Source organism: Setaria viridis, chromosome 5 (assembly GCF_005286985.2).
Source record: "Setaria viridis chromosome 5, Setaria_viridis_v4.0, whole genome shotgun sequence".
NCBI classification, from domain to species: domain Eukaryota; kingdom Viridiplantae; phylum Streptophyta; class Magnoliopsida; order Poales; family Poaceae; genus Setaria; species Setaria viridis.
Genome location: NC_048267.2, coordinates 897,482 through 922,885, shown reverse-complemented (window position 1 = coordinate 922,885; position 25,404 = coordinate 897,482). Strand labels below are relative to the sequence as shown.

Genomic DNA, 25,404 nt, shown 5'->3' with positions numbered 1-25,404 from the left:
GCAGTGGAGTGGGTGGAGGCCTAGTCGGCGACTTGAGCTGTGGATGTCCATGGTGGCAGTCGGTGGCAAGAAGTGGATGTTGGAGCGGTGTCTAGAGGGCAAGACTTCTGCTTGGCGTGAGGGCGACGATAGGGGAGCCGTGCGCTGGCGTGACCACAAAATTGGCATGAGACCGGCGTGGTAGGAGGTGGCCGACAGATTTGCTTCGCCAAAGAGACATGCGTGAAGGTAATCCTCTGATGGCTGCCAGATGCCCGATGTAACACTCTGCTTTCTTCGATGAGGTGACTGGGCTGCTTGATGTCGTAGTGTACAACCAGATCTCAGTGGACGTGGTTGGTACTTGATGTTCGGAGGCAGCTGCTCCTGTATCGATTCGACGGCTTGCAGCGTTCTACGACGGCTAGCCCTACTTAGCGGGTGTTAGTCCGGTGTAGGATAACTTCGCTCGGAGGCGCAAGCGGATCTGATGGCTCGACAACTATATGGCTTGCAGCGGACCACGGCGGTTAGCCCTGCATAGTAGTGGCTGGCCCGGCGTGGGATATCGTCGATAACGATGGCGCTTGCGGTGACGACGGGTTATCCTCTGTCGTCCTTGTGCCCAGGTGACGGTGTTGCTGTTGGTACACGAGCACCGATGTTGTGGACTGTCCGGTGGTGTCGCTGCCCCCTGTCGACTAACCGTGTTGTCTACGGCGAGTTTAAGTTTGGCGTGTGTTGATGGCCCAATCCAACTCGCCGGGTTTGCTTAGTTGCTCTTTTTTTTAGTTTCTCTTTTTTTTCCTGGTCACGACCTTCTAGATGTATAATTTTTTTTCTATATGAATAGAAATGCACACGTCGTGTGCCATTCGTTAAAAAAAAAAGAAGAATCTGCCAACGTTACAAGCGCAAGACTGCACACAAATGGTAATTCCGTATCCACAAGTGCTGCACAGAAATGCATTCCGTTTTGCCTTCTTCCATTGTTCAGTGATGTAGATCCTGAAAGCAACATGTTTTCTTGATCTGACTGAAAATCACAGTTCTGGTGTTTCCCATGCACGGTTTTATTATTTATGAACTGGTCATTGTCTCACTGATGTTCTTGTATCTGTAATAGCAATACACCAAGATATGTACATTATTTTTCCCCCAGACAGTGGGGAATTGATCGCCATCATCTCTAGGCATGCTTATGATGCCAATTTGTATGAATCTTGCAGCTATCAACTATGATAACTCTGGATCTCAGCTCACTGTAATGGCATGAGACCTCCCCAACCAGGCAACCACTCCCAAATCCCAATGAACACTTGCCTATGTACAACGCAGCAGACATGCCGTGCCGCTGCTAGCGGCTGCTTAGAATCAGGCACAGTTCAGTTCAGTTCTCCTCCATGACCATCCTCTGCCCGTTGCCGCTGGCCAAGAACCGCAGAGCGAGCTCGTACGCCGAGAAGATGGCGCCGTTGACGACGAACGCCCGTGCCACGGCCGTACCCAGGCCGCGCCACAGCACGGGGAGCCCCTCCTCCCTGACGCTCCTCCGGAAGCAGTCCACGACGCCGCGGTACCTGGCGGCCGGGGACGCCTGCGCCTGCAGCCGCGACTTCACTACGTCCAGCGGGTAGCAGCAGACCCAGCTGGCGACGCCGGCCAGGCCCCCGGACACGAGCATCGTCGCCAGGCTCTCGCCGCCGCCGCGCCGGCAGCCCGGGTGCAGCCGCTCCCGGGCGTACTCGTACGTCCAGAAGTAGACGCCGTGCGCCGGCGCGTCGCGGAGCGCGGTCACCGTGAGCCCCCGGTAGATGCCGCGGAGCCCCTCCCTGCGGAAGATGTCCCGGGCCATGTCGACGGGCCCGTGGTGGTCGCCCGGGCGCCGGTGCTTGTGCCCTGCCGCCTCCAGTTGCAGCCTGATCTTGACGAGCTCGACGGGGGAGAGGATGAGCGTCTGCAGCGCCCCCGTGCCGACGCCGGCGAGGGCCACGCTCGCGTAGGAAGGAGGCTCGGAGGTGGAGCTCTCTGAACCGAGCGATCGCGACAGGATCGCGTAGACCTGGAACACCATCGCATTCTGCAAAGAAACAGCAACAGAAGCGTTTCAGTTCGGAGGACACAGATCGAGATTAGCACTCGCAATTGCACGAGCACGTTGCAGAGAACGCAGCAAGCCCATGTGCTAGAGTTGATCAGTACAAATTACAGTCTAATATAGGACACGTAACAGTATCCAAACACTTATTTAACACAGTAAACTCTGGATGATTAGGAATGTGAAGTTGCGTGGGTTGGAACGGAATGGGCTTGGCTTCTGGTCATCCATAGGGGAAACAACGGTGCCGTTTTTCTGTATTAATAAAAATTGCAGATTGCTGACTCAAAGTACATCTGGAATATTAAGTATATGACGACCTGCAGATTTTCTTTTGAAAATAATAGATTACTGATTCAAACGGAGAATCTAGAATATGGCATATCTGAATTTTAAAATGCATTTCTATACCGACAATATCCTTGTCTTTACTGTTATATCGATAATATCCTTGCAGACACCAAAAAGAATCATGAGGTCAACTAAGGTATCAGATTTGCCTTTCGCAAAAAATAGGAAAAAGATATCATATTCGCCAGTCTGCCAAGTTTAAACAGCTAAGTAAGCAAACACATTAAGATATAAAATAGTGAAACATGCATTTCTATACTAATATGTAATATCCCTTTTCTTTATTGGTATATACCGACAACAATATCCTTGCACACAATTTTTTTTATAAAAAAATCATCAGGTCAACAAAGATCTCATATTTGCGAGTTTGCCAAGTTAAACAACTACAAGTAGACAATCACATTTAAGATATAAAAAGACTTGGCCGATGTTAGGGTCTTAGGGATCAGGGGTAGCACGCCGCAAAGGGACGCAGGCGAACACCGGCCATGTGATGTGAGTCAGCGACTCAGCGTACGTTACTGCCGTTGCTGGTGAGGCCACACCATGTGAGAGCCTCCAGGAACAACTCGCATTGGAGCAAAGCATGTGAGATACTGAGATGAGAGGACCATCACCGTTTGGCTTTTGCCTGGTGCAGGTCGCAGCATTTCGTCAGAGATTAAACCCAAAGGATCTACCCCGGATTGCCAAGCGCTGCTGGGTCCTAATCCTAGGTGAGATTTCGTCTGACTGACCCTTAAAGGCCTAAACGATCCCAAACTTGGAGAAATGCAGCTCTATATTCTCGTGAGGTTTTTGGTGATCCACTAAAACTCCACCGAGACGAACATTACGACACGTCTTTTCTGAATCGATGTGCGTGACTTGTCGTTTTCTAGCGCGATCTTAGGGAGCCCGGGAAACAAAAGCAAGGGCAGATGAGGCACAAAAATGAAACAAAAGCAAGGTGGTAGTACATCCTTTTTGAGTGAGTGAGACGGTAACTAGTGCCGTGCCCTGATTGCCCGCGACTCGCATTGTTTGTCCCATGTCTGAACAAAGAAAGAAAATAGCTTCTCTTCGAAAACGATGGATGAATGAAAGGAAGACGAAGAATCCACGAGGAGGTCCTGGAATCCCCCCCATCGCGGATGCAGCGGTACGGCGGCACTGACCTGGAAGGCGACGGAAGCTAGTGGCGCGGCCATGCCGCGGTAGAGCGCGGCTGGGCCCTCGGCGCGGAGGATGCCGCGCAGGAGCCGCGCGGCGGAGGGAGGGCGGCTGGGCGCGTCGACGATCCCGGGGCTGACGGGCGGCGGCGGCTGCTGCAGGCGGATGCGGAGCGTGTCGAGCGGGTGGCCCGCCAGCACGCCCGCCATGCCGCCCACCCCGCCGGCCACGAACTCACGCCCGCCGCTGCTCGCCAGGAACTCCGGCCAGAACTCCATGCCCGCCGCTGCAACTTTGTACCGCGTGCCTGCTCCAGCGCCGGCAGCGACCGTACGTCGTCCAAGGACCGGACCCGCCCGTCCGTCGTCGCGATGGGATGGATCCGGCGGTGGGTACGGTCGTCCTCGTGCGCCGGACGAATGAAAGAGATGGATGGGAGGGACGAACCGGCCGGATCGAAAAGGTGAGACCTTCGGAAGGAAAGATGGAGGCGGCGTACCCGAACTCGTCCGGGAACGCGCGCTCTGGTGCGCGGGCGATCTGAACCGGCGGGGAGGGGAAGGAGGAGGTGGTTGGAGACGACGCCTGCGGCCTGCCTGCCTGCCTGCCTGCCTGAGACGGAGGGGGGAGAGCCAGGTGGATGGATGAGCGGGCGCCGCGAATGGCGTGGCAGGCGGTATTTGTGGGCGGGCGGCGGGGTTGGCGCCAAGGAAGGAGGCGGCTTGGCGTGAGTCATGTGACCGCGTCTGCCGGAAATGCAAGTGCCCCATGACGAACGAAGCACGTGCTGCCGTCACGGCGAGGAGCTGCCGTGCCGGCCAACGGCGCGCCGCGCGCAGGTGGTTCGGCAGGAAGCTGAACGAAGTTTACATTTGATCACGTCGTGATGTGGATGCATCGCCTTTAACAGCTCATCGAGATTAAATCCTTTTTTTGCGAACCAAATTTGGCAGTTAATGGTGCCGGATTTTGGCTGGTTCATGCAAACGGGTTACGCGCGCACTGGGCCGGTGCGCCTTGCTCGTTCGCTACTAAACACAAACAGAGAGAGGAGAGGGCACGGGACCCATTCCATATATTATCATTCCATGGCTCCATGCTTCCTGGCCTGTCATCTTCGTCAAACAGTAGTATGGCCGGCCGCGCCGCGCCGTGCCGAACGGCGGTGCTTCAGTTCCAGCAGGTCCCACACCATGACAGCGGACTTGGGAGTTGGGAGTCCATCTGGACAGGAGAACCAGCAGGAAGCACAAACAAACTCGTGCAAGCAAACAAAAACCACGACCTAGCAGTCCAATCCAACCATTGACTACGCGAGCAAGCAAACATGAACCATGGCGGTCAGCCCGTGCTCGTATCAGACTAGCTCTCAGGCTTCCAGCTACAGTCAAGCACTAAGCTGTTGATGCATGGCAGCTTAATTTCCTTTCCTTTCCTTTCCTTTCCTTTCGTGTATCACTTGGCATCGAGGTTGCGTTGCGTGCAACTCATGGACCGGACGTGCTATTTTGCTTTGCTGGTTATTAAGTTGATGGGGATCGACGCGCCTGCAGTAGCCGACGTTTCTGGAACCACGTGGATCAACAGCTCTGCTCACCTAGTATGCGTATCAAACACTCCAGTTGCATTGACACTGAGCTTTCTTCGTACCACGTCGTTCTGCTGGATTCTGCATTTAATAATTTGGAGCAAACTTTCAACTCGCATGTACCTCAAGAGTTCTGCTCCGATGGTTCTTTCCACAAAATTGCGACAGCAACGGCTGCAGCGAACGGTACGACAGTCGACGGCAAGCGAGCAAATTGAGATCAATTCTTACCTAGAATCAGCCACACATATCCCTCACAGAAGGCTCACTGCGCAGGTGGAGGAGGGGTAGATAGAAGGGAGATAGATGAAAATTGATGATTCTAAAATGTTTCTGCCAATTCTCAGTGTTTTTTTGCACCGCGGCTGGGCGCTTACCCGCCCGCCGTACCCACATCACGCTGCCAGAATTGACGTCGCCCGGTTTTGGAAGGTCTTCGTCGTTGCCGTCGCTCTTTCCTCCCACCCGCACTACACTCCCGCTCAAGGATCTCGCTCACCTTCCTTCCTGGCGCCCTACCATCGATTACGGCTTCAAAAACCTTCGCAGCCCACTCCTATCAGCATCCCACCCCCACCATCGATCCATTACTGCCTCGTTCTTTTACCACCGTCGTCCCGTTCTTCCTTCAACGAAACACACGAGTCTTCCTTGCCGGTCTGCCTTACCCTGATCCTTCTTGGGCCACGAGCTTGGCTGCTGCATCGCGCCGCCCAACCCTCTGCGACGCACATCTGCCTCACTCTGTGTCCGTGTTTCCCTGATGGATGGGATCATCTCCATCTCGCACCCTGGTGGAGGATATCGTCATCGACATCGTTGCCAGGGCATCGATCTAACCCTGGCAAAAGCACATGCACGGCGGGAGGAGAGCTGCCTAGGCGTGCGTTGTGCCCAAAGGTGCCTCCTCCTACTCATCTGCGGACAGGTAATCCCACCTTCGTTGCCCATCCTCCTGTCCATCTTTGCAGTGATCTGTATTCTTGATGCTGCCACATACATGGATTCACCGAGCACACTATCTGCAGAACCATAACAGCTGGGAAGGTACGTACCCTTTATTGCCTTGCAAGATGCATGCATGCGTGGTGCAAGCTGATGACGGTCTGCAGAAGCACGACCTTATATATTATCATGCCTCGTATATGTGTCTATTTAGTTAGTTACTTTTCTTTGATCGTAAATGGCTCAAACTTCTTTTCTGAACAGTAGCACATTAGAGATGCATGCATAGATATTTGTTAGTCAACAATGCTTGTGTAAAGTGTTTCTTGACTGCTATGAACCACTTAGCTTAATGGGCTTGCAAGCCTTTGAGCATCCTTCCTGAGACTGAAACCATCAGTTTCATCTTTAGTGTTTTGATTATAGTATATGAATTGATCTGATATTCCTAATGAACTTTGACGTAATAATGAACAATTTAAAATTTTATTGTCTTGTCTGACAGATCATCACAGTGCATGTTTGATTCTGAATATTTGTGTGACATACATTTTGGCTGTTGCAACTTAGCTCATTTGAGTTTTACTTTCATTGTCTACATTAGATTTAAAAGGAAAGAATGATGCGCCTTCCCGATCTATATACTGAAATTAAAATGGACTACAGTACTTCCTTTTTCTGTTTTCTCTTAGACTAATAGATACTTGACCATGTTATGAAGGGCAAGGGATAGGTTTTCTTTGTGGATAATCCCGGAGGCACTAGTAAGACCTATCTATATAAAGTATTACTTGCAAAGGTGCGCTCTATGGATCTTATCGCCATAGCTACAACAACATCTGGTATAACAGCATCCATCATGCCTGGTGGACGCACTGCCCACTCTCGATTCAAGATTCCAATCAAGTTGAGCGATAGAACTATGTGTAGTTTTACTAAGCAAAGTGGGACAGCCGAACTGCTTAGGAAAGCATCTATGATAATTTGGGATGAGGTAGCAATGACTAAGAGACAGGCAGTTAAGCCACTTGACCGGACACTGCAGGATATAATGGAGTGTACGCAACCATTTGGTGGTAAGGTCATGATGTTTGGAGGTGACTTCAGACAAGTTCTTCCTGTCATGGTGCATGGTACAAGAGCACAAATCACAGATGCTAATTTGCTTAGGTCATACATATGGGAAAGTGTTCGGTGTATACGGCTGACCCAGAACATGAGAGCACTAACACATGGTTTGCAGATTATCTGATGAGGATCGGTAATGGCACTGAGGAAACATTTGGTGATGACTATGTGCAATTGCCTGATGACATTCTGATTGATAGCCCTTCAGAAGACATCTTTATTAATACGCTCATTGACCACGTATTCCCGAACCTTGATGTTAATTGTACATCTGTAGCCTACATGCGCGAGCGTGCAATCCTTTCCACTAGGAATGAGCATGCGGATGCAGTGAATGCACTGATGATTGAAAGGTTCCTCGGTAGTAAAATGGTGCACTACAGTTTTGACTCGGTAGAGGATGACCCACGGAATAATTACCCATTAGACTTTCTCAATTCAATCACATCAAATGGGTTGCCTCCACATGGGCTGACGATAAAGAAGAACTGTCCTGTTATCCTACTTCGAAATCTTGATCCTCACAATGGCCTTTGTAATGGCATTCGACTGATTGTGAGAGGATTTCAGAAAAATTCTATCGATGCTGAGATTGTTAATGGCCAGCATGTAGGAGAAAGGGTATTCATACCTAGGATACCAAGGTATCCTTCCGAAGATCTGTCCCTTCTGTTCAAGTTTAAGCGTAAACAGTTTCCCATCCGCTTGAGCTTCGTGATGACCATTAACAAGGCGCAGGGTTAGAAATACCAAATGTAGGTATCTATCTCCCCGAACCTGTCTTTTCTCATGGGCAGCTGTATGTGGCGCTATCTAGAGGTATTTCTCGTGAGACAACGTGGGTTCTTGCTAGAAAAAATAAGGATATAAATACTACTGGAAAAGGAACAAAGAATATTGTCTACAGGGATGTCTCGGAGTCATGACATATGTTAGTTTTGTAATTCATGATTTGTTATGATGTACATGTTCTGGTGTTCATTCTCATAACCATATATACTTTTCCTGCAGCTTCTATGCTTCAAGGTTGTGAATGGCTTATGGTACAGGGATACTGTAGGAAATGCATGAGACAATTTAGATTGCATATATGTATGTGAACGGTTTCTGGGCGTGTCATGGGACACCTTGTATTTGGGAGCAAATATTTGTGACAAGCTACTATTTAAACCTTTGAGAAAATTACATGCGTGCAGCAAGGGGTCACGATAAAATCATTTTTTAGGAATCATGATAAAAGCATTATACACTTATGTATTGTGATTGAATCCTTATATACTCTTGTCATTACTATATAAATTAACTAGATAGTGCCGTGCTACCGTGTCTCGTATCTATAAATGTGATTGAATCCATACATTTGGATATTAACCCCCGTATTATGCATAGATGTAGTTGTTTAAATCCACACAATTGTTAATCCTATCTCATTAGCAACAATTGTTTGACATGTTCTAATTATACACGTGCCCGTGGCACGTGCACATCAACTAATTCTTGTTAAGATATGCTACATTCTGCAAACTCCTGCACTTATCTACTAGCTTCTCCTTGTCGCTTATCAGAACTACAAGGAGAAGCTGCTTCTCCATCGTCTGCTCGACTGGTCCCAAAGGGCCAAGGATGAGCATGAGCGTCAGCTCTCCTCCTAGCGTCCCAGCACAAGTACAGAGAAATTGATGGACACAGATCATGCACAGTTTTGCTACATCCCGATTCTTACTTCAACATCGTTCTGTTAAATCTACGGGGAGAGCCTGTGCGGGTCACGGGGGAACATGGACACCATCCTGACGTTGTCCAGGCCGCACAGGAGCATCACCACCCGCTCCAGCCCCGCCCCGAACCCACCATGGAGAGGCGCGCCAAAGCTGAATGATTCCATGTACGCCGACATGGTGCCCGCCTCGATTCCAACCTCTTCTGCGCGTTTCGCCAGCATCCCCGGTACATGTATCCTCTGTGCTCCAGACATTATCTCCTCGCCTGTACCACATCACGCCGTCAGCAGGTTTAGGTTATTCAGGTCGTAATTTGGCAGATTGATCTATGACACCAGGCAGATCAAAGTTCAGGTGTCGGGCGATGGGGTGTCAGTAGTTAGTTAACGACATGCCATTGACCAATTGCGATGCTTACCTCGAAGAAAGACATCGAAGGAATTGCTATAAGCTGGGTTGTCGTAGCAAGGCATGGTGTAGAATGGACGGACGTACAGCCGAAGGGTACAGATGGAGAATGAAGAAACGATGGTGCAGACAGAGCCCGCACAAATGCACATTGAGGACCACAGAAACAACGAGCCAGAATTCTTACCTTCAGAGGTTCAAATGGATACTGACTATTTATCGTCTCGAGTTCCTCCTTGCACTTTTCAGCCAAATGCTTAAATATGGACACAAATAAGCCGTCTATAACATCACAGACCTGCGTAAAGAATAAGTGCCTGATAATTAATCACCACTACTTCAGAAAGAGATAAAGCATTCTTCTTTCAAATATAATCTTACCTCAAAATAGTGCTCCTTAATCTCCATCTCAACATCAAGACCAGTAAACTCACAGATGCTTGTGTGTGCGGGAAGTTTCAGCTCTAAACACAGGGCCAACCTCAAATACACGTCTACATCCACCAACAAAAGCCATTTGCTTGTGTAACTGAGGAGATTGCGCTAAACAAGCAGGCTGGCCATTATACATCAGCTTGAATACAGCTGCACCACCTTCACCAGCGCCACTGAGAAGTTTTGGGGTATGTATCTCATCAAAGTCCTTTGACCACAAAACCCTGAATTTCTGTATAATAAAATTCAGCAAAAAAAACAATACATTTAACAAAGCAATAGAAACATTGCATGCTAAAGAAATAGATAATGCCTGGCACCTCAATAAAGCACATAAAGATGGTCTTAAAAACTAATGATTAGAGCTGAATGCCATAAACTAGCTAGTTTTGTGGAACCACTACTAATTAGTAACAAAAGTACCACAGCTTAAGTAGCATGCTATTACAAGAAGCAGAATCCAGAACCAAGTCAAGAATACAAAGTTAACAATTCAATAGTATAAATTAAAGAGCAACAAACGCTCACCCTTTGAACTTGAGAGCTGATTCTTAGTATTGCTTGGTTCGTGGGTGTCCGTAGCTCAAGAGCTCTATAATTCAAGCGGGTATCCTGGCCAACACGAGGAAACTGCTGTCCACCCTTCAATAACGGCAACAATGAGCCATCCCTTAGTAAACCTCAATAAGATAATTCTACAACCACATGGAGAAAATCTAGAGAACAAAATTGTCTTGTAACTTTTTTTGAAAGGAATTGTCTTGTGACTTAAACAGAATACAAAGAAATGACATGAGATCTGCAAAAGACATGACATACTGGCTTTTCCAATTCTGCCTCGCCCCGTGCTGCATCCTCAAGGTTAAATGGAAGTGTCGGGATAGCCCTGCTGATGCAGTATATCTTTCTAACTTGGATCTCAACCTGCAAATAAATTGCATCCAAAACAGACGACAATTGTCACTCGTTTTTATGAGTGGGTCAAACAAAGTATACATAAGCATGCAATAGTTTGAAGTTGTGAATTAAGCGACGACAGGAGTAAACCAAATTTAGAATAATGACCATTGAACACACACAATTCAACGTGTATGTGGTTACTGGTTATTAGAAAGCACACGGTCATATCTGACGTTATTGTTCATTGTTCATCATCCTAATTAAAGGTCCAAGCAAGTAATTACAGGTCATGCTACCTCGCTGATCAACAATCAGTGCGGTTTGACTTGCGGCTGGTGATAGATGACAGCAAAGGATCATGCATGAACGAATCCAAACTTGAAACTTCAAAGTAACAAGCCGATCGAACCTGCTGGGCGGTGGATAGAGGGGCTCCTCGGGGAAGGAGACGACGCCCTCGACGTCGACCACGGACTCCTTGGTGAGCGACTTGGCGAACGCCACCATCTGCTTGCTGGCGCCGGCGCCGGCGGCGAGCACGCACTGCACGGAGCTCCTGCCCTCGCGCAGCACGACGAAGGCCATCCTGCCCAGGGAGCGGATCTCCTGCGCGAACCCGCGAACCAGGACGGCGTGCCCCGCTGCGGCGGCCGCGGACCTTGGCCCACGAGCGGCCGGACACGGCCTTGGACTGGGTCTCCTCGACGGGGACGTCGCCGTAGTTCACCGCGAAGGGATCCTCCGCGCCGGCCGCCGGCGGCTGCATCTGCTGCTGCTGGCGCTGCGCCGCCCTCTCCGCCTTCCTGGCGCTCTTCTTCGGCTGCTCCTTGCTCGGGATGGGCTGGGTGGCCGGTGCAAGTTCGACCTCTGACGACGACATGGTGGCGTGGCTCGGTGGCTGGCCGGGAGAAGCAAGCGATCAAGTCCGGCGCTCGATGGGTTTTAGGACTCGTGTCCGGCACGGGCATGCATGCATGGTTATATGACCAACCCCATATAGGAAGCCGAGAACTTGGCGGGTGCGGTTCGGTTCCCCTGACCTGCAGCCGACGACGACTTCGATTCGAGTTCGAGCAACGTGGCCAGGTTGCCGCGCACATCGTTAGTAGCAAACGGTAAACGCATAGCCTCGAGGTAAACATAGCGATCATCATGCTATTGCTAATTTGCTACGGACCTACGGTGATCTGACGCATTGATCAACAGCCAAGGACAACCGTTGTACTATACATTATTCAACGTGATGCTCAGTTACGTTCTTGCCCCTAGCGATCATCAGCACCGGTGCAACACATCAGAAAACCCAGGAGTAGAAAGCTCGTATCATTGTCAGGTCTCCAACAATCCAGTACATACAAGCATCTTTGTGAATTTAACAGAAAAAAACTATAGACCGCATTAACATTGTATCAGTTATCGTTTCTTGGTCTCGGTAGCTGAAGACCAGCGGCTGGTGAGGATGGCAACAGCATGGCAAACGATCCTATGATGCTTCATGACAGACCACATCCTTGCCTTTGTTGGGAGAAGAAATTATGGGACAAGCCTCTGCGGGTCGCGCGGGAACATCGAAGTCTTCCTGATGTTGTTTAGGGCGCAGAACAGCATCACCACTCTCTCCAGGCCAACCCCGAAACCACCATGAGGAGGTGCACCGTAGCTACAATGGGTAGGGGGTGAAGCATATATAGAAATGAGTACCAAAATGTAGGGATAGAGAAAATAACCAACAGATCAAGACTATGGAGATGGGATAGGCGCAAACATACCTGAACGATTCAATATACGCCGAGATGGTGCTCACATCAATGCCGCACTCTGTAGCGCGCTTGGCCAACAGCTCAGGTGTGTGTATCCTTTGTGCTCCAGAAATTATTTCCTCGCCTACCATGTCAATAAAATTGCTTCAGTCCAACATTCAGATGTTAACAAATTATGTTTGGAGTTCAAAAAAAAACAAGCAAATTTGCATTAGCCAAAACAAATGCACTCTAGAGCAGTAATCTTCAAATGCAGAGCACCAAAAGAAATCCACTTATTTGATAATGCTAAATACTGATGGATATGTTAGGAAATACTTGAAAGCAGGAATAGAGCAAAGGGGTCCCGCAACAACATGTTTTATGTTCACTGAAGTAAACCTAATAGCTAAATTTAACAAGGCACAACTCCATCAGTTAGGGTGCATGTTGAGAACTAAGCAGTGGCATGGCTATAAAGTTTCGGTGTGCACTAGTACACCATTGTATTTGACCATAAATAATTTAGGCCATGTACAGAGCTGATCACCAACATTTGCAAAATCTGGGTGTGCCCAGGCACACCGGCACATCCACCTGGCTATGCCACTGGCACTAAGACAATATATTTATAACGCAAACCCCAAAGGAGATAACCTAACTCATAAAAATTTAGAAATAACAGAGCCTGTCCATGCACAATTTACAATAGAACGAGAAAAACGAAAGACTGCTTTTACTGGTATAAATAAGAATCACAAGTCCAACAATTCTGATTTCTGTATGTATAAAAAACTCTACAGCGTTAACAAGGCATGGTGTATGCCCACAGAAGAAATGGGCTTGCCCAAATATACTTCTCTTTCATTGCTGCTATGCATTGTCAGTAATAACATATACAATTGTTGCACTCACCTCGAATGAACACATCGAAAGAATTGGTGTAAGCTGGGTTGTCATAACAAGGCATAGTGTAGAACGGACGCACAGCCAAAGGATAACGATACAGAATGAAAAAATCTGTGCCATACCTACAAATAACAAAGGAAGTCATGCTATCAAATTAATAAAATAATGAAATGCAGTAGTGCTGTAGAGTCTACATACTTTTCCTTAACAAGCCGACCAAGTTTTTTCTCAGCTTCAGTATTGAGGTCACCCATTGGCTCAATTTCTGTTCCAGCTTCCTGTTGGTTAGATAAATTACCAGTGTTCAGTCAGTTTCTGCCTACGAAAAATTTGACAGTAGCAACTTCTACAGTTCTACCTCTGATCCCTAATATTAAGTCCACTGAACCTGTGTGCATAAATTAAGGTGGATGGATAGAAGACCTTATTGACCTTCAACTATTCAATATATAAGATAGTTAGCTTGTTTCCTTCGTTGATTACATGAATTTAAATACGGGCAAAACAGAAATGATGGGCTAATCCAATGTATGAATTTGTTTACCCAACAGATAAGGTATTTAACTAGTTGCTTAGATAAAAAGGTGCATTGGATTTGTTGATGGACTTGCATTGGGCAGAAATGTGAGGGTGCTATATGGACTCAAATTTGGGATCAGATGAACTAGCAACTAAATTTAGTTCATGACCATCTGTATGATACACAAAGCAAGAGATAGCTGCCTGTTTGTACCTTCAACATTTGAATTCCTTCCTCATAAGTGAGCTTCAAGGTTTTCTCTAGATACTGCATAACATAATTGGCACAATTTCGGTCAATCAATTGAGCTACGCAGCCCAGATAACTGCATAGTCAAACCATAAAACAAGTAAGAATGTTTTACCTGCAGAGGTTCAAATGGATACTGCCTATTTATTGTCTCAAGTTCCTTCTTGCAGTTTTCAGTCAAGTGCTTAAATATTGACACGAATAAGCCATCTATAATATCACAAACCTGTGTATAAAAAGACGTACTTAATCATCACGGCTTCAGTCAATTAAATAAAGCACTCTCATTCCAATCTCACCTCAAAATAGTGCTCCTTAATCTCCATTTCAGCATCAAGACCAACAAACTCACAGAGATGTCTGTGTGTGTTTGAATTTTCTGCTCTAAACACAGGACCAACCTCAAATACACGTTCATACCCACCACAGATAGCCATTTGCTTGTACAACTGAGGAGATTGTGCCAAACAAGCAGGCTGGCCATTGTACAGAAGCTTGAATACAGCTGCACCTCCTTCACTAGATCCAGAAATCAGTTTTGGGGTGTGGATCCCAACAAAGTCTTTCGACAACAAAAATTCTCTGAATTTCTGCATATATTGAGCAAAGAAAAGCATGCACAAATCAATAGGAAGAATATTGCATGTTAAAAATAGATAATCAAAAACCATGATTGGAACCTTGACAAACCACTGACATAAGATGGAGATATGAATGGAAACAACAAATGGTCTTGAAAAAAAAATGGTTCATGCTGAATTGTAAAATTAGTTTCATGAGTAGTGCAATCAGACAGAGTCACATTCCACTTGTTTGTACTATGATAGGGTCACAACCTCTAAACAACAGCAACAGCTTCTGCACAATTCAAGTCTGGCGCCCAAAACACAATAACCTTTTTATCAAAGATTATAATTCTAACATGAAAGCATGAAGGTCTAGCAGATTCACTTTAGTCAATAGAAGAAGTACAATGCTAGCTTACTAGCTAAATCACAAATCATATAGTATGCTATCTGATGCGGCACAATACATAAATGAATAGTATAGTAGCAAATTAACAATAATACATATAATATCAAATACTCACGTTTTCGACTTGGCACTGGATCCGGAATATTGCTTGATTTGCGGGTGTCCGAAGATCAATAGCTCTGTAGTTCAAGCGGGTATCTTGACCAACACGAACAAGCTTCTCTCCAGCCTTCAATCACAGGAACCATCACAAAATCATAGAGTCGTACCAAAAACAGAGCACAAAATCGTGCACTTCCTCAAAACAGAATTCAGATAATCTGCATAATATGCATGAGTCGTACCTGTTCAGCCTTCTCAAACTCCGCCTCACTCCGAGCCGCATCTTCAAGGTTAATTGGAAGGGTCGGGATAGCCCTATTGATGCAATATATCTTCCTTACTTGAATCTCAACCTGCAAATCACATCCAAAGCGAACACAAAGACAATGCATTCATTAGTTGAACAGTTGGTCAAGGGATTGAAACAAACCAAGCTAGCAGAATAGTCTGAAGTGTGAATTAGGCGACATCAATAAACCTAGTTAATCTTGACAGCAGATTCAGCATGTATATACTAACAACACAGACATACCATGTTAATTCATCTTCCTAGAGTCACAATGCAGCAATAATAAGAACATACTGACATGCATCAGATCAGTTGGTGCCGGTTTTGCTGCTTTGTGATGGCAGGAATTGCATGAGTGAATCACGGAGCAGGATACGAGTGAAACGAACCTGCTGTGTTGTGGCCTTGAGGGGCTCCTTGGGGAGGGAAACGACACCCTCAACGTCGACGATGGACTCCTTGCTGAGAGCGGTGGCGAAGCGCACCATCTGCGTGCTGACGCCGGCGTCGGCGCTGGCGACAAGCACGCACTGCACGGTGCTCATGCTCTGGCGCAGCACGACGAAGGCCATCTTCTTGCTGACCGGGCGGATAGCCTGCGTAGCCCCGCGGATAAGCACGGAGCGGCCCGCGGCGGCGGCGTCGAGGTCGCCGATCTTGGTCCACGAGCGGCCGGAGATGGCCTTGGACTGGATCTCCTCGACGGGGACATCGCCGTAGTTGGCCGCGAAGGGGTCCTCGGCGTCGGCCGGCTGCTGCTGCTGCTGCTGGCGCTGCGCCGCCTTCTCGGCCTTCTCCGCCTTCCTCGCGTCCTTCTTCAGCTGCTTCTTGCTGAGGGTGGCGGCGGAGAGGTCGGTCGCGAGTTCATCCGCGGCGGAGGCGGAGGCGGCGGTGGGTGGAGGCTCCGACGACATCGTGGCGGATGGGGGAAGCAAACGTGGCTCCGTGCGAGATGGTCGCCGGCGGCGGATGCTACGCGCTTGACACCGGAGCAGAGGAGGGGTTAGGGTAAGTTAACGTGCAAACGGGCTGGATGGGCCAGATGGATGGAAGCCCAAATAGAGTATTATTATCTTTTGTTTCCTTTTCCTTTCTTTTTCTCTTTTATTTTAGTTTTTTTTCGAATCACGCGGTACAATTGCACACACTCACTTCTCGCATATACACACGCATCCTTGTCTCTACAAACACATGCACCCAATTCTACCCCTATAAGCATCTCCGAAAGACTGAGCCGGCAAACCCTCGAGATTGACAAACTTACCACTGGCGTCTCGCTGTCGACGGGTACGTCGCCTACCACTGAAAGAATAGCGCAGTTTAAATCCTGGAATAAATCCAGAAAAATACGAGCACCAGTGCCGAGTCGAGAACTCGAACGCTGGTGAGCAGATTCCACCACAAGGAACCTACTAGTTGAGCTACACTTAGTATGCACCCTGAGTACTTCAGTATTTGGACCATAGGTCCATATGAGTTATTGTTATACACTTACCACATCAATAATATTCATTGTACAGATGCGTGTGGCTAAGGGCACATTTTTTTCAATAAAAGCTAAGGGCGCGTTTGGTGCAGTCCTGCACGCACAAGCAGTAGCCGGTGAACTCCAAATTTTTTAGCTTCGTCGGTTTTACCTCTCCCCGAATTTTTGAAACAACCCCATTTTATAGTGACCCACAATGATACTAGTGACTAGCTACATATGATTGGAGTTGCACCGAATGGGGGCATTGTTCTTTCTCACTAACAAAGGTTGTGTTGACACCGAATTATCGGACTTAGTTAGTTTCGGCAACAGGTTGAACAAAAAAGTTTCTTACTATGTAGATAGTAATAACTTTCATATTACTTTCTCCTGGAAAAAACTTTCATATCACTGTTCTATATGATTTTTGAAAATGATACATAATACGTGAAAAACCTAGATCCTATTTTCTAAATTTTGCCTCACCTCGTCTAATTGCTACACCAAATCATAACTCATGATGCTAGCCCAGTGTACGTAGAAATGAGATGGTAACATAGATATGTAAAAACCAATTACGATTGAATACCTGAATGGTCTCGGTTTTAAAGGTTGATGGAAAGTCCCTTTTCTTTGTAATCATGGCTGCTAACGCTAATAAGGAGGAAAAGTTTTCCTCTTGCATGTTGTGTATTTTTTGTTTCATTTCGTCACATGATATGCATATAAGCAATGTTTATAGACTCTAGGTCCACTTGGTGGTCTTCAAATAAAATCGCAATCATATGATCTTGACATATAAATAGTAGAAATTTAGATATATCTTGTATGATCGTAGGATTAAGAATTCAAGATCCTCAATCCAAAATAGTACGTGCATAAAAATCAAAACACAAAAATCATGGTTTTAACAGCTATGCTTATAACTAGCACAGACAGAAAGTATTGGTACGCGCCTCAATCAGGTATGGTAAGATCTGGATGATGAGATATGGAGTTGAGCGACACCAATGTCCACTGTATAGTATAGTTAACCTGCTTTATTGTTTTGTAGTAGCCTTCCCAAACAAATTGATAGCTTTGTTGCTAAAATTTTAGATGTACACCTTATCATGTTTTCTAAAGTCTGCCTCGGTAGAAGGGATTAACATTTTTCCAAAGTGCATGAATCTGAAAGAGAGGGAAAAGTAACGGGATAATGATTATCTTTGTCAGCATGCTGACCGTGGTTTGAGGGCTAATTTTGATCCACGGCTTTCTGGTTACCTTGGAAAAGATAATGTAACTTGTCACCGGGATTCTCGTTGCCACCGTGCCACACGATCTGATCCTCTCCACTTCACAGTATACAGCCGGTGCGGGACCCACTGTCTCGCCGGCCGACCCCACCCACCAGTATCTCGGAGTAAACGCAAGTCCCCCGCCAACCGCATCCATCCGTCGGCACCGGAGGGTCCCAATGACAGGTGGGTCCCGAGCATCGCGTGCCCCACATGGCATCGGGTGGGAGCGTTCCAGGAGGGCCCACCACGCCCCGCCGTCGCCCGCGAGTCCGCGTGGCTCCTCCTCCTCGCCTTCTCTTTTGTCTCCTCCCCCCATCTCCCCCACGACTGAAAAAATTGCGAAATCGAAATCGCAGTCAGCAAACCCCCCTCTCGGAGCGACGCCAACACGGAGAGAATAGGGGAAAGGCGAGGAGGGCGAAGGGGCGGCTACGGCTACCGGCGCGATGAAACCGTCCTCGTCCAAGAAGAAGGGCAAGAAGAAGAAGAAGCCCTCGCCGCCGGCGGCGGCAGCGGCGGCGCCGGCACCTCCGACGGCGGATGGGGCGGTGGATTCGGAGGCCGGGTCGCCGGGGCAAGAAACCCTAACCCTAGCGGCGGCGGCGGCGGCGGTTTCGGAGACGGAGTCCAGCAGCAGCTGCGAGGCCTCGACGTTCACGTCGGCCATCTTCACCGCAAGCTCCTCGGGGACCGCCTCCACGTCCTCCTTCTCCGCCTTCTCGTCGTCCGGGTCCACCGCGTCCTCGTTGGCCGCGGGGGAGGAGCGCCGGGACCTCGCGTGGCTGCTCGACGCCTTCGCCAGCGCCACCATCGACCAGGTCGACTCCGCCTACCGCGAGGCTGGCGGGGACCCCTTCCTGGCCGCGGGTATCCTGGGCTCCACGCAGGACACGCAGCCGCCGCAGCCCCCGCAGCCGGCGCCGCAGCCTCCCCCGCCGCCGGATCTCTCGCCGCGCAGTGGATCTGGTGGAAGGAAGGCTGGTCGGAGGCCCAAGAGGGTTGCGGTTGCCGCGACTGGCATGGTCGCGGACGTCATCGGCAAGGACTACACCCGGTCCGCCACTCCCCCTGTGAGCGCGCCAAGTGCGTGGAAGGGTAGGGATGGGGAGAAAGATGGCGGGCCTGGTGGCCGCAAGTACAGTGTTGAAGAGGCCGAGCAGTTCCTGTGCTCCATGCTCGGGGATAATTCCGAGCTTGGCATGGGCGTGGTCAGAGACGTGCTCGGTGAGTCATTTTTCTCTTGCCGATCCAGTTTTCTGTTCAGAATGTTGTGCATTGACCATTTCGCGCCATTGTTACATTTAAGCGGAATTTGGTGCCTGGAATTAAAAAACCCTATCCCCTTTGAGGAAGTAGATAGGGTTCAAAAGATTGCATTTTTCGGCATCTTGTTCTGTCCTGCTCAGATGTAGGTTCTATTATGAGTTAAAAAAGAAAGTGTCAATTACATCAAGTTTTAAATAGGATTCTCAACAAAAAAATCTTGTAAAAGAACGATCTTTTGACTGATTGTCATTCAAATTTGCATTGTTACCATTTTTTTTGTCTCTTTAGGTGTGAAGTAAAAAGTTTACAAGGCCGCTTGAGTATTTTGCCTGTTGGTTGTGTGTTTTGCCATGGTCAACTAAAATGTAAGGTAGTATGCTGTCTAATTGCCTGCCTCCCCTTGTGATGTGTGGCAAATTGATTGAGCGATGCCACCTACGTTGCCGATGTATTCAGTGAACAAGGCAAAGACGATGGCTTTGAGCAACAGGTGCTTTGGTCAAGGTCATTTTGGAAGATTGGATTTTCAATTGGTCTTGTGAAAGGACTTGTGAAGCTCAGAGAAAGTAGAGAAAGGGGCAAGGCCAAGGTTCAGTTGTACCCAGTTAAGTGGATTGCTGGCCTGCTGCTAGGGAAACATGTATTTCAGCCTTACTTGCTGAGCTTACATTATGTTCTGATGGAGGATGTTTGTTTGAATATTTTATTTTTTGTCTTATTTGCTTGTGGGAGGACTGGGCAACGCTGTGATTAACTGAAAGATTCCGTTTCTTGCTATATGACTTGTTGGAACAGGAAAATGTTCATTCCATCTCTTTGTATGCAAAACTACCTAATGCTTTTATGTGTTGTGAAAGCTATGAACTCTGTTATGTGAAGTGATTTGATGAATTGTTTGTTTTTAGCCTTAGACGTCTTGTACTCTTTTCACAATTTAAAACTACTATTGGCAAACTTCTGTGTTTTCAATTGAAATCAATTTAAGTATATTGAAATTTGCTTCTTCCTGTTGTTTAGTTTCTGCAACTTGCATGCCAATTCACTGCTTATCTTGTTGGAAAAAAACTCTTATGATGGTACTTTTATCTGGTCCATTTGCAGGTCAGTATGGGTATGATGTTGAGAAGGTAAACATTTATTTTGTTGGGTACATTTCCCAGTGAGCTTAACCTGGCTTTACATTTTTCGTATTTCAATAAAATTCCATTGCACCTATTGGATTGAGTAGAAACTGGTATGTTCTCTATGTTAACCAGTGGTTCATTTTGCTTTTAGTCTGTACATTTCATGCCTCAGGCATGTTAATGCATGGTTCTCGGGTTAGCCTTTGTATCCAGGTGGAGAATATGTAGTATAAAACACTTCTGTGGGTCTTATCTGTTTATCTTTAATCCTCCTTTTGTTGTTTTTGGAGGATTCTCTATGTAGTTCTTTGGGCAAGGAGCAAGTTACAACTCCTTTGAAACTGGGAAATTTCCTTTGTGTCTTGCATGGACCTTCTTACTACAAAAAATCCAAATGCCTACCAAGAACTAGTTGCCTGCTTTATATGCTGAATGGAAATTATCTATTGGTCTGTACTATTGTACTAATGAAATTGATTTCAGGCTTTGGATGCATTGCTTGATATCTCTGGGGTGTCTTCTGTCCAAATCACGGAAACACATCATCCAAATGCTGGAAGGAATGGGACCAGCCATCTGGATATGTTCCCTGGAAATGGGCTATCCTTAGACAACTTGCCCGCAGGCAATAAAAGAAGTCCACGCCAGGTGTTTGCTTTGCACAGTTTTAATTTAGTGCCTGTTCTCTTGGATGCAAAAGATTTGCATTGATATTTTGGCTGAGATCAAACTTTAAATTAACCTTTTCAGTGCAATATATGTTAGAACTAATGAGTTCAGTACACCAGGTTATTTTTTTCAAATGATGAATTGGTACCATATTCATGTGCCCGAACCCTGATTTGTGGCTCTTGTTGGGTTTCAACCCTAGCCTACCCCAACTTACTTGGGACTGAAAGGCTATGTTGTTGTTGTTGATGATGATGATGAATTGGTACCATATTGAAGCTGTTGTGGTTGCTAGCAGTTAGCAGGAAGGAAAATGGAACCTTTTTGGTCATGTTGTTCACTTTGACAAGCCTTTTGTCTCAAGCAACCTGTGTTCATTTTGAAGCTGATAAAAGTCCCAACTTAAAATGGATATGATGTTTTATTCAGTTTGCTATTTACCTATTAATGGCATTTTGTGTTCCTGATTCCTTGTTGGGGTCAATATGTTTGTTTACTGCAAATATTATATTCTAATATTATAATTTTACTCAGTTGATTGATCAAGAGTCCAACGCTAGTCTCCAGTCTGAATTAGGACATGGGTTCCTATGGGGCGAACCTCAGATTAGGTGAGCCAACCCTGCCAAGTGATCTGGCCATATGTTCAGTTTACAAACCTGTTATCTATGCTGCTCTAAATTTTGTTTGGCATGACTCATGTGTCTTGTTGTTTGTGGATACATCACGAGAAATATTGTTGGAGTTATTTACGGAAATAATTCTTCTCTAGGGATCGTTTTCATTTGTATTTCATAACTTGTATTAAATATGTTTTTGTCTGATCGACTTTTGCATGGTGGGCATTCTTGACGGGTTACAAAGGATCAATTTATAGGAGGATCTAGTTTCTAGAAACTGTAGGTGGAGTTGCTGTTTCATGGGGATTGCCTTGGTGATTATGAAATGGTGTTGTGATTATAAAGGATTCAAGTTGAGAAAGTATATATGAACCCACCTGCCACTATTGGTAGGGTCTGGAGGCATGCATGTGTGATGTGGTTTGTCCCATTATGCACCCCTGGGTTGTCACACCAGTTACAACCATGGATATTTTGTTCAAAACCATTTTTATCTCCATCCCGCCTCCCTTACCCTCACCAAGATCTAGTTCACTTCCACATATCAATCTGTTATCACCTTGGTGTTTTGGCCTTGTCATCCCTCCAACTTGAATAATTACCTCAATTCCTCATCAATTTGCTGTGGCCATACTTTATTTATCTCCATTGCCTGGTGCCTTTTATTTTCTGAGCAGACCACATGATCCCTTGAGCCACAAACTTGCTGCGGCGACACTGATTTACCTAATAATGGTTGAGTTCAATAGTACAGCTAGTTAATTTTGAGATGATAATGGCAGTTGTTACTGCAACTACATATACTTGCACCTCTACTTTGTCTAACTGGCTGTTATTTATAACTTTGGTGTTTGGTTCTACAGTTATGCAAAGGCTGTTATGGAGGCACCACGCTCGCCAACATTCCCTTCAAGGTCAACTGAAGTGAAAGCTGACCCTCAACAGGTCTTGGATTCACTGTTTAAAATTCCTGAAATGCGCACATATGAGCCAAGTTCTATGGACTGGAAAAAGGTAGTAAAGAAGCTGCAGTCGTTCAATTCTTCTGTCGCATCAAACAATCAAGAAAGGCCTAAAAATGGTATGTAAATTTTTGTATAATTGACCTAAACTGTCTTTTCAGTTTCCCTTTTCATTGTTATCTGCATTACCCATCTGGTATGTTCAAGCTAGGTTTTATTAAGATAAGTTTTGACTCAAACCTTGGGTTTGATGGGTAAACAATTTCAGTTTCCCTTTTAATCCATGGGGGTGTGGCCTAATCACTCTCATCCAAACAAGCCCCTGACGTATGTTTTTTTTAGATGTGCAACGTGCTTTGAATTGAGACTGTACCTATCCCTTTTCTCCCTTGTTTTAAGTAATCAGTGAGCGCACTTCTTCTGCATGTTAGAACAATTTCTTGATGGAAACTATACGAGTTACTCTTGTTCACCTATTGTCTATTGCACATTTTGATTGTTGATACAACAATTTATTGCTTTGTGTTAAGGGGATGGCTACCGGGAGTTCCGTGGCGTTGCTGCAAGGCATTATGATAAAATGAAAGAATACTATCAGAAAGTATGTTTTTTGGGATGAGTTTTGCTTGAGCCAATTTTATCATACAAGTTTCTTTTTCTTGTTTGGTATCTCTTATTGTCTGTTTGTTTTTCCCTGACAGGCTGCCCTTGCGTATTCAAAGGGTGACAAATCATATGCTGCTTACCTTGCAGAAGAGGTGTGAATCTGAACTTCAATATGCAAGGGCTAAGATAATTATGTCACTCTAAAAGAAACAGAAGGAAGAATTCCACCTTCCACTGTAAATGGCAGATGAAGGATATTTTAACTGATGTGCTGTTCTTACCACATGGAAAGCTAGTACAACAGCAGTATCAGCCCCTCTAACTAGGGTCCATGCTGCAATGCTCCTGTGAGCATCATCCAATAGAACAAAATTAAAGATTCTGTACACTTAGGTGGTTGTGTCAGTCACGTGCAAGGCGTAGTTTATTGACTGTTTGTGCATTGCAACTGGAGTCCAATAATTTTTTCCTTATTTCAGGGTAAACATTATCGTGAACTGGCCCGCATGGAAGATGAGAAGGCCAGCAGGAATATATTTGAAGCCAGGTAATTGTTCCACTCTTTCAAATACCTTTTGTAGTTTGCTTCTGAGAGCTAATATTCTGCTTGCAGAAATAAGCATATAACGAACACAGTAACTATTGACTTGCATGGTCAACATGTCCAACAAGCTATGAAGCTTCTCAAGGTTCACATGATGATTTGTATTTGCATGCCATGTGAGTATTTGACACATGATCAGATACTGTAATCTCTACCGCCGCTGTCTTTGATTTGTTACTCAGCTGCATCTTTTGATGATCTAATACTTTGTTATGCCTTTTCCTTTTCCTTTATTCCTTTGCTATTTAAACAGCTGTATTGCTGAGGGTTATTACTGGTTGTGGTTCAGAAGGTACAGGGAAGGGGAAAATAAAGCGATCGGTAAGAAAGTATCTGTATGAGTTGTAAATTTGGTATCATTAGGTTTTGTTTCCATGTTCGTTTCTATGGTAACATATACAGCTTGTGTGCCTTGCAAATTAATAGAGCTCTCCTAAAATACTTTGTCGTAAGCCAAAGCATGTCAAAGTCAGACACTCTTGGTTTGGTTTGCTGAGTTGATACAGCTTAGGTTACGAACCTCTCCCAGCATATCAAACTCATTTTCCTGATCGATTGTTGTGATTATATTGTTGTGTAGAATCTAAACTTTTCTCATTGCCTTTAATAACCTGATCCTGTGTGCTTTTCTTTTTACCTGATGGTCTATCATATGCCATGGCTGAGATTGTTGTAAAATAAACGTTTGTGATAGGTTATAGAGCTCGCTGAGAAGGAACAAATTGAGTGGCGTGAAGAGAACTCCGGAACCATAGCACTTCGACTTGGTGGGCCAAGGGAGTATCGCTTTCTCGAGTATGATAGCGATTCTGACTAAGCGGAAGCCTTTTGAGGAGACTTGACATAGATTAACATCTGCTCTAATCTATGTATCTCCTGTATCTATCTGTATTTACCTGTGTTGTAATTATGGATAGGCGACCTAGGCTCTGATGTAGGCGGTAGCTCTGACGCAGTAAGTTAAGTAGTTCAAGTAAACTTATGGTGTTATGTTGATCCCAGGCTGCTAACAGTGTAATGTAGTCTGAAGCTTCCTACACCCGTCTGTCTAATTGTTATGATGTGCTCCTTCGGACAATGTATGGCAGGAGCCGCAATCAATTGTAACATTATATCATGATGTCTTGTATGATGCTGTAACGGAACCAAATTATGCTTGGTTCCGTGCCCCCCAAATCATGTTTTACTGTGAAAAGCATTTCTGGACTCTTTTGGTTTAACCATTTTGGTGTCGTGTTCCCATTGTTTCGAGTATTTGGATGGCGCTGATGTGCGTGTCCGCATTTTGCTGTGGATGTGCGACAGTGTCCA

General features: G+C 46.2%; 3 protein-coding genes and 1 pseudogene across 3 annotated transcripts; 1 reads left to right on the top strand and 3 right to left on the bottom strand.

The window, feature by feature from the left end:
• Positions 1-1,034: 1,034 nt before the first annotated feature.
• Positions 1,035-4,656, bottom strand: LOC117854903 (mitochondrial arginine transporter BAC2). Its single transcript, XM_034737166.2, has 2 exons — positions 3,589-4,656; positions 1,035-2,059 (listed from the first exon to the last, which is right to left on the bottom strand). The coding sequence occupies exons 1-2, from the start codon at positions 4,351-4,353 to the stop codon at positions 1,370-1,372; spliced, it is 1,455 nt and encodes a 484-aa protein (XP_034593057.1). The 5' UTR covers positions 4,354-4,656; the 3' UTR covers positions 1,035-1,369.
• Positions 4,657-8,760: 4,104 nt separating this feature from the next.
• LOC117858105 (aspartate--tRNA ligase 2, cytoplasmic-like) lies at positions 8,761-11,865 on the bottom strand (annotated as a pseudogene).
• Positions 11,866-12,014: 149 nt separating this feature from the next.
• LOC117858104 (aspartate--tRNA ligase 2, cytoplasmic) lies at positions 12,015-16,511 on the bottom strand. Its single transcript, XM_034741107.2, has 10 exons — positions 15,881-16,511; positions 15,445-15,555; positions 15,216-15,329; positions 14,425-14,715; positions 14,241-14,351; positions 14,090-14,143; positions 13,555-13,634; positions 13,363-13,478; positions 12,478-12,592; positions 12,015-12,368 (listed from the first exon to the last, which is right to left on the bottom strand). The coding sequence occupies exons 1-10, from the start codon at positions 16,403-16,405 to the stop codon at positions 12,242-12,244; spliced, it is 1,644 nt and encodes a 547-aa protein (XP_034596998.1). The 5' UTR covers positions 16,406-16,511; the 3' UTR covers positions 12,015-12,241.
• A 2,058-nt stretch (positions 16,512-18,569) lies between these two features.
• LOC117855468 (SMR domain-containing protein At5g58720) lies at positions 18,570-25,210 on the top strand. Its single transcript, XM_034737827.2, has 11 exons — positions 18,570-19,466; positions 20,610-20,635; positions 21,116-21,280; positions 21,836-21,912; positions 22,785-23,002; positions 23,414-23,484; positions 23,585-23,641; positions 23,969-24,036; positions 24,103-24,209; positions 24,347-24,414; positions 24,788-25,210. Exons 1-11 carry the CDS (start codon positions 18,689-18,691, stop codon positions 24,908-24,910), a joined length of 1,758 nt encoding a protein of 585 aa, XP_034593718.1. The 5' UTR covers positions 18,570-18,688; the 3' UTR covers positions 24,911-25,210.
• Positions 25,211-25,404: the final 194 nt, after the last annotated feature.

Excerpts from the sequence above, each read along its gene's own strand:
- LOC117854903 (XM_034737166.2), bottom strand. The coding sequence starts at position 4,353 with ATGGGGCACTTGCATTTCCGGCAGACGCGGTCACATGACTCACGCCAA. Across the intron at positions 2,060-3,588 it reads TAGCTTCCGTCGCCTTCCAG|AATGCGATGGTGTTCCAGGT; the intron begins GTCAGTGCCGCC and ends GTTTCTTTGCAG.
- LOC117858104 (XM_034741107.2), bottom strand. The coding sequence starts at position 16,405 with ATGTCGTCGGAGCCTCCACCCACCGCCGCCTCCGCCTCCGCCGCGGAT. Across the intron at positions 13,479-13,554 it reads GGTCGGCTTGTTAAGGAAAA|GTATGGCACAGATTTTTTCA; the intron begins GTATGTAGACTC and ends TGTTATTTGTAG. Across the intron at positions 12,593-13,362 it reads TTTCGATGTGTTCATTCGAG|GCGAGGAAATAATTTCTGGA; the intron begins GTGAGTGCAACA and ends TTGACATGGTAG.
- LOC117855468 (XM_034737827.2), top strand. The coding sequence starts at position 18,689 with ATGAAACCGTCCTCGTCCAAGAAGAAGGGCAAGAAGAAGAAGAAGCCC. Across the intron at positions 23,642-23,968 it reads CTGCTTACCTTGCAGAAGAG|GGTAAACATTATCGTGAACT; the intron begins GTGTGAATCTGA and ends TCCTTATTTCAG. Across the intron at positions 24,210-24,346 it reads GATTTGTATTTGCATGCCAT|CTGTATTGCTGAGGGTTATT; the intron begins GTGAGTATTTGA and ends CTATTTAAACAG.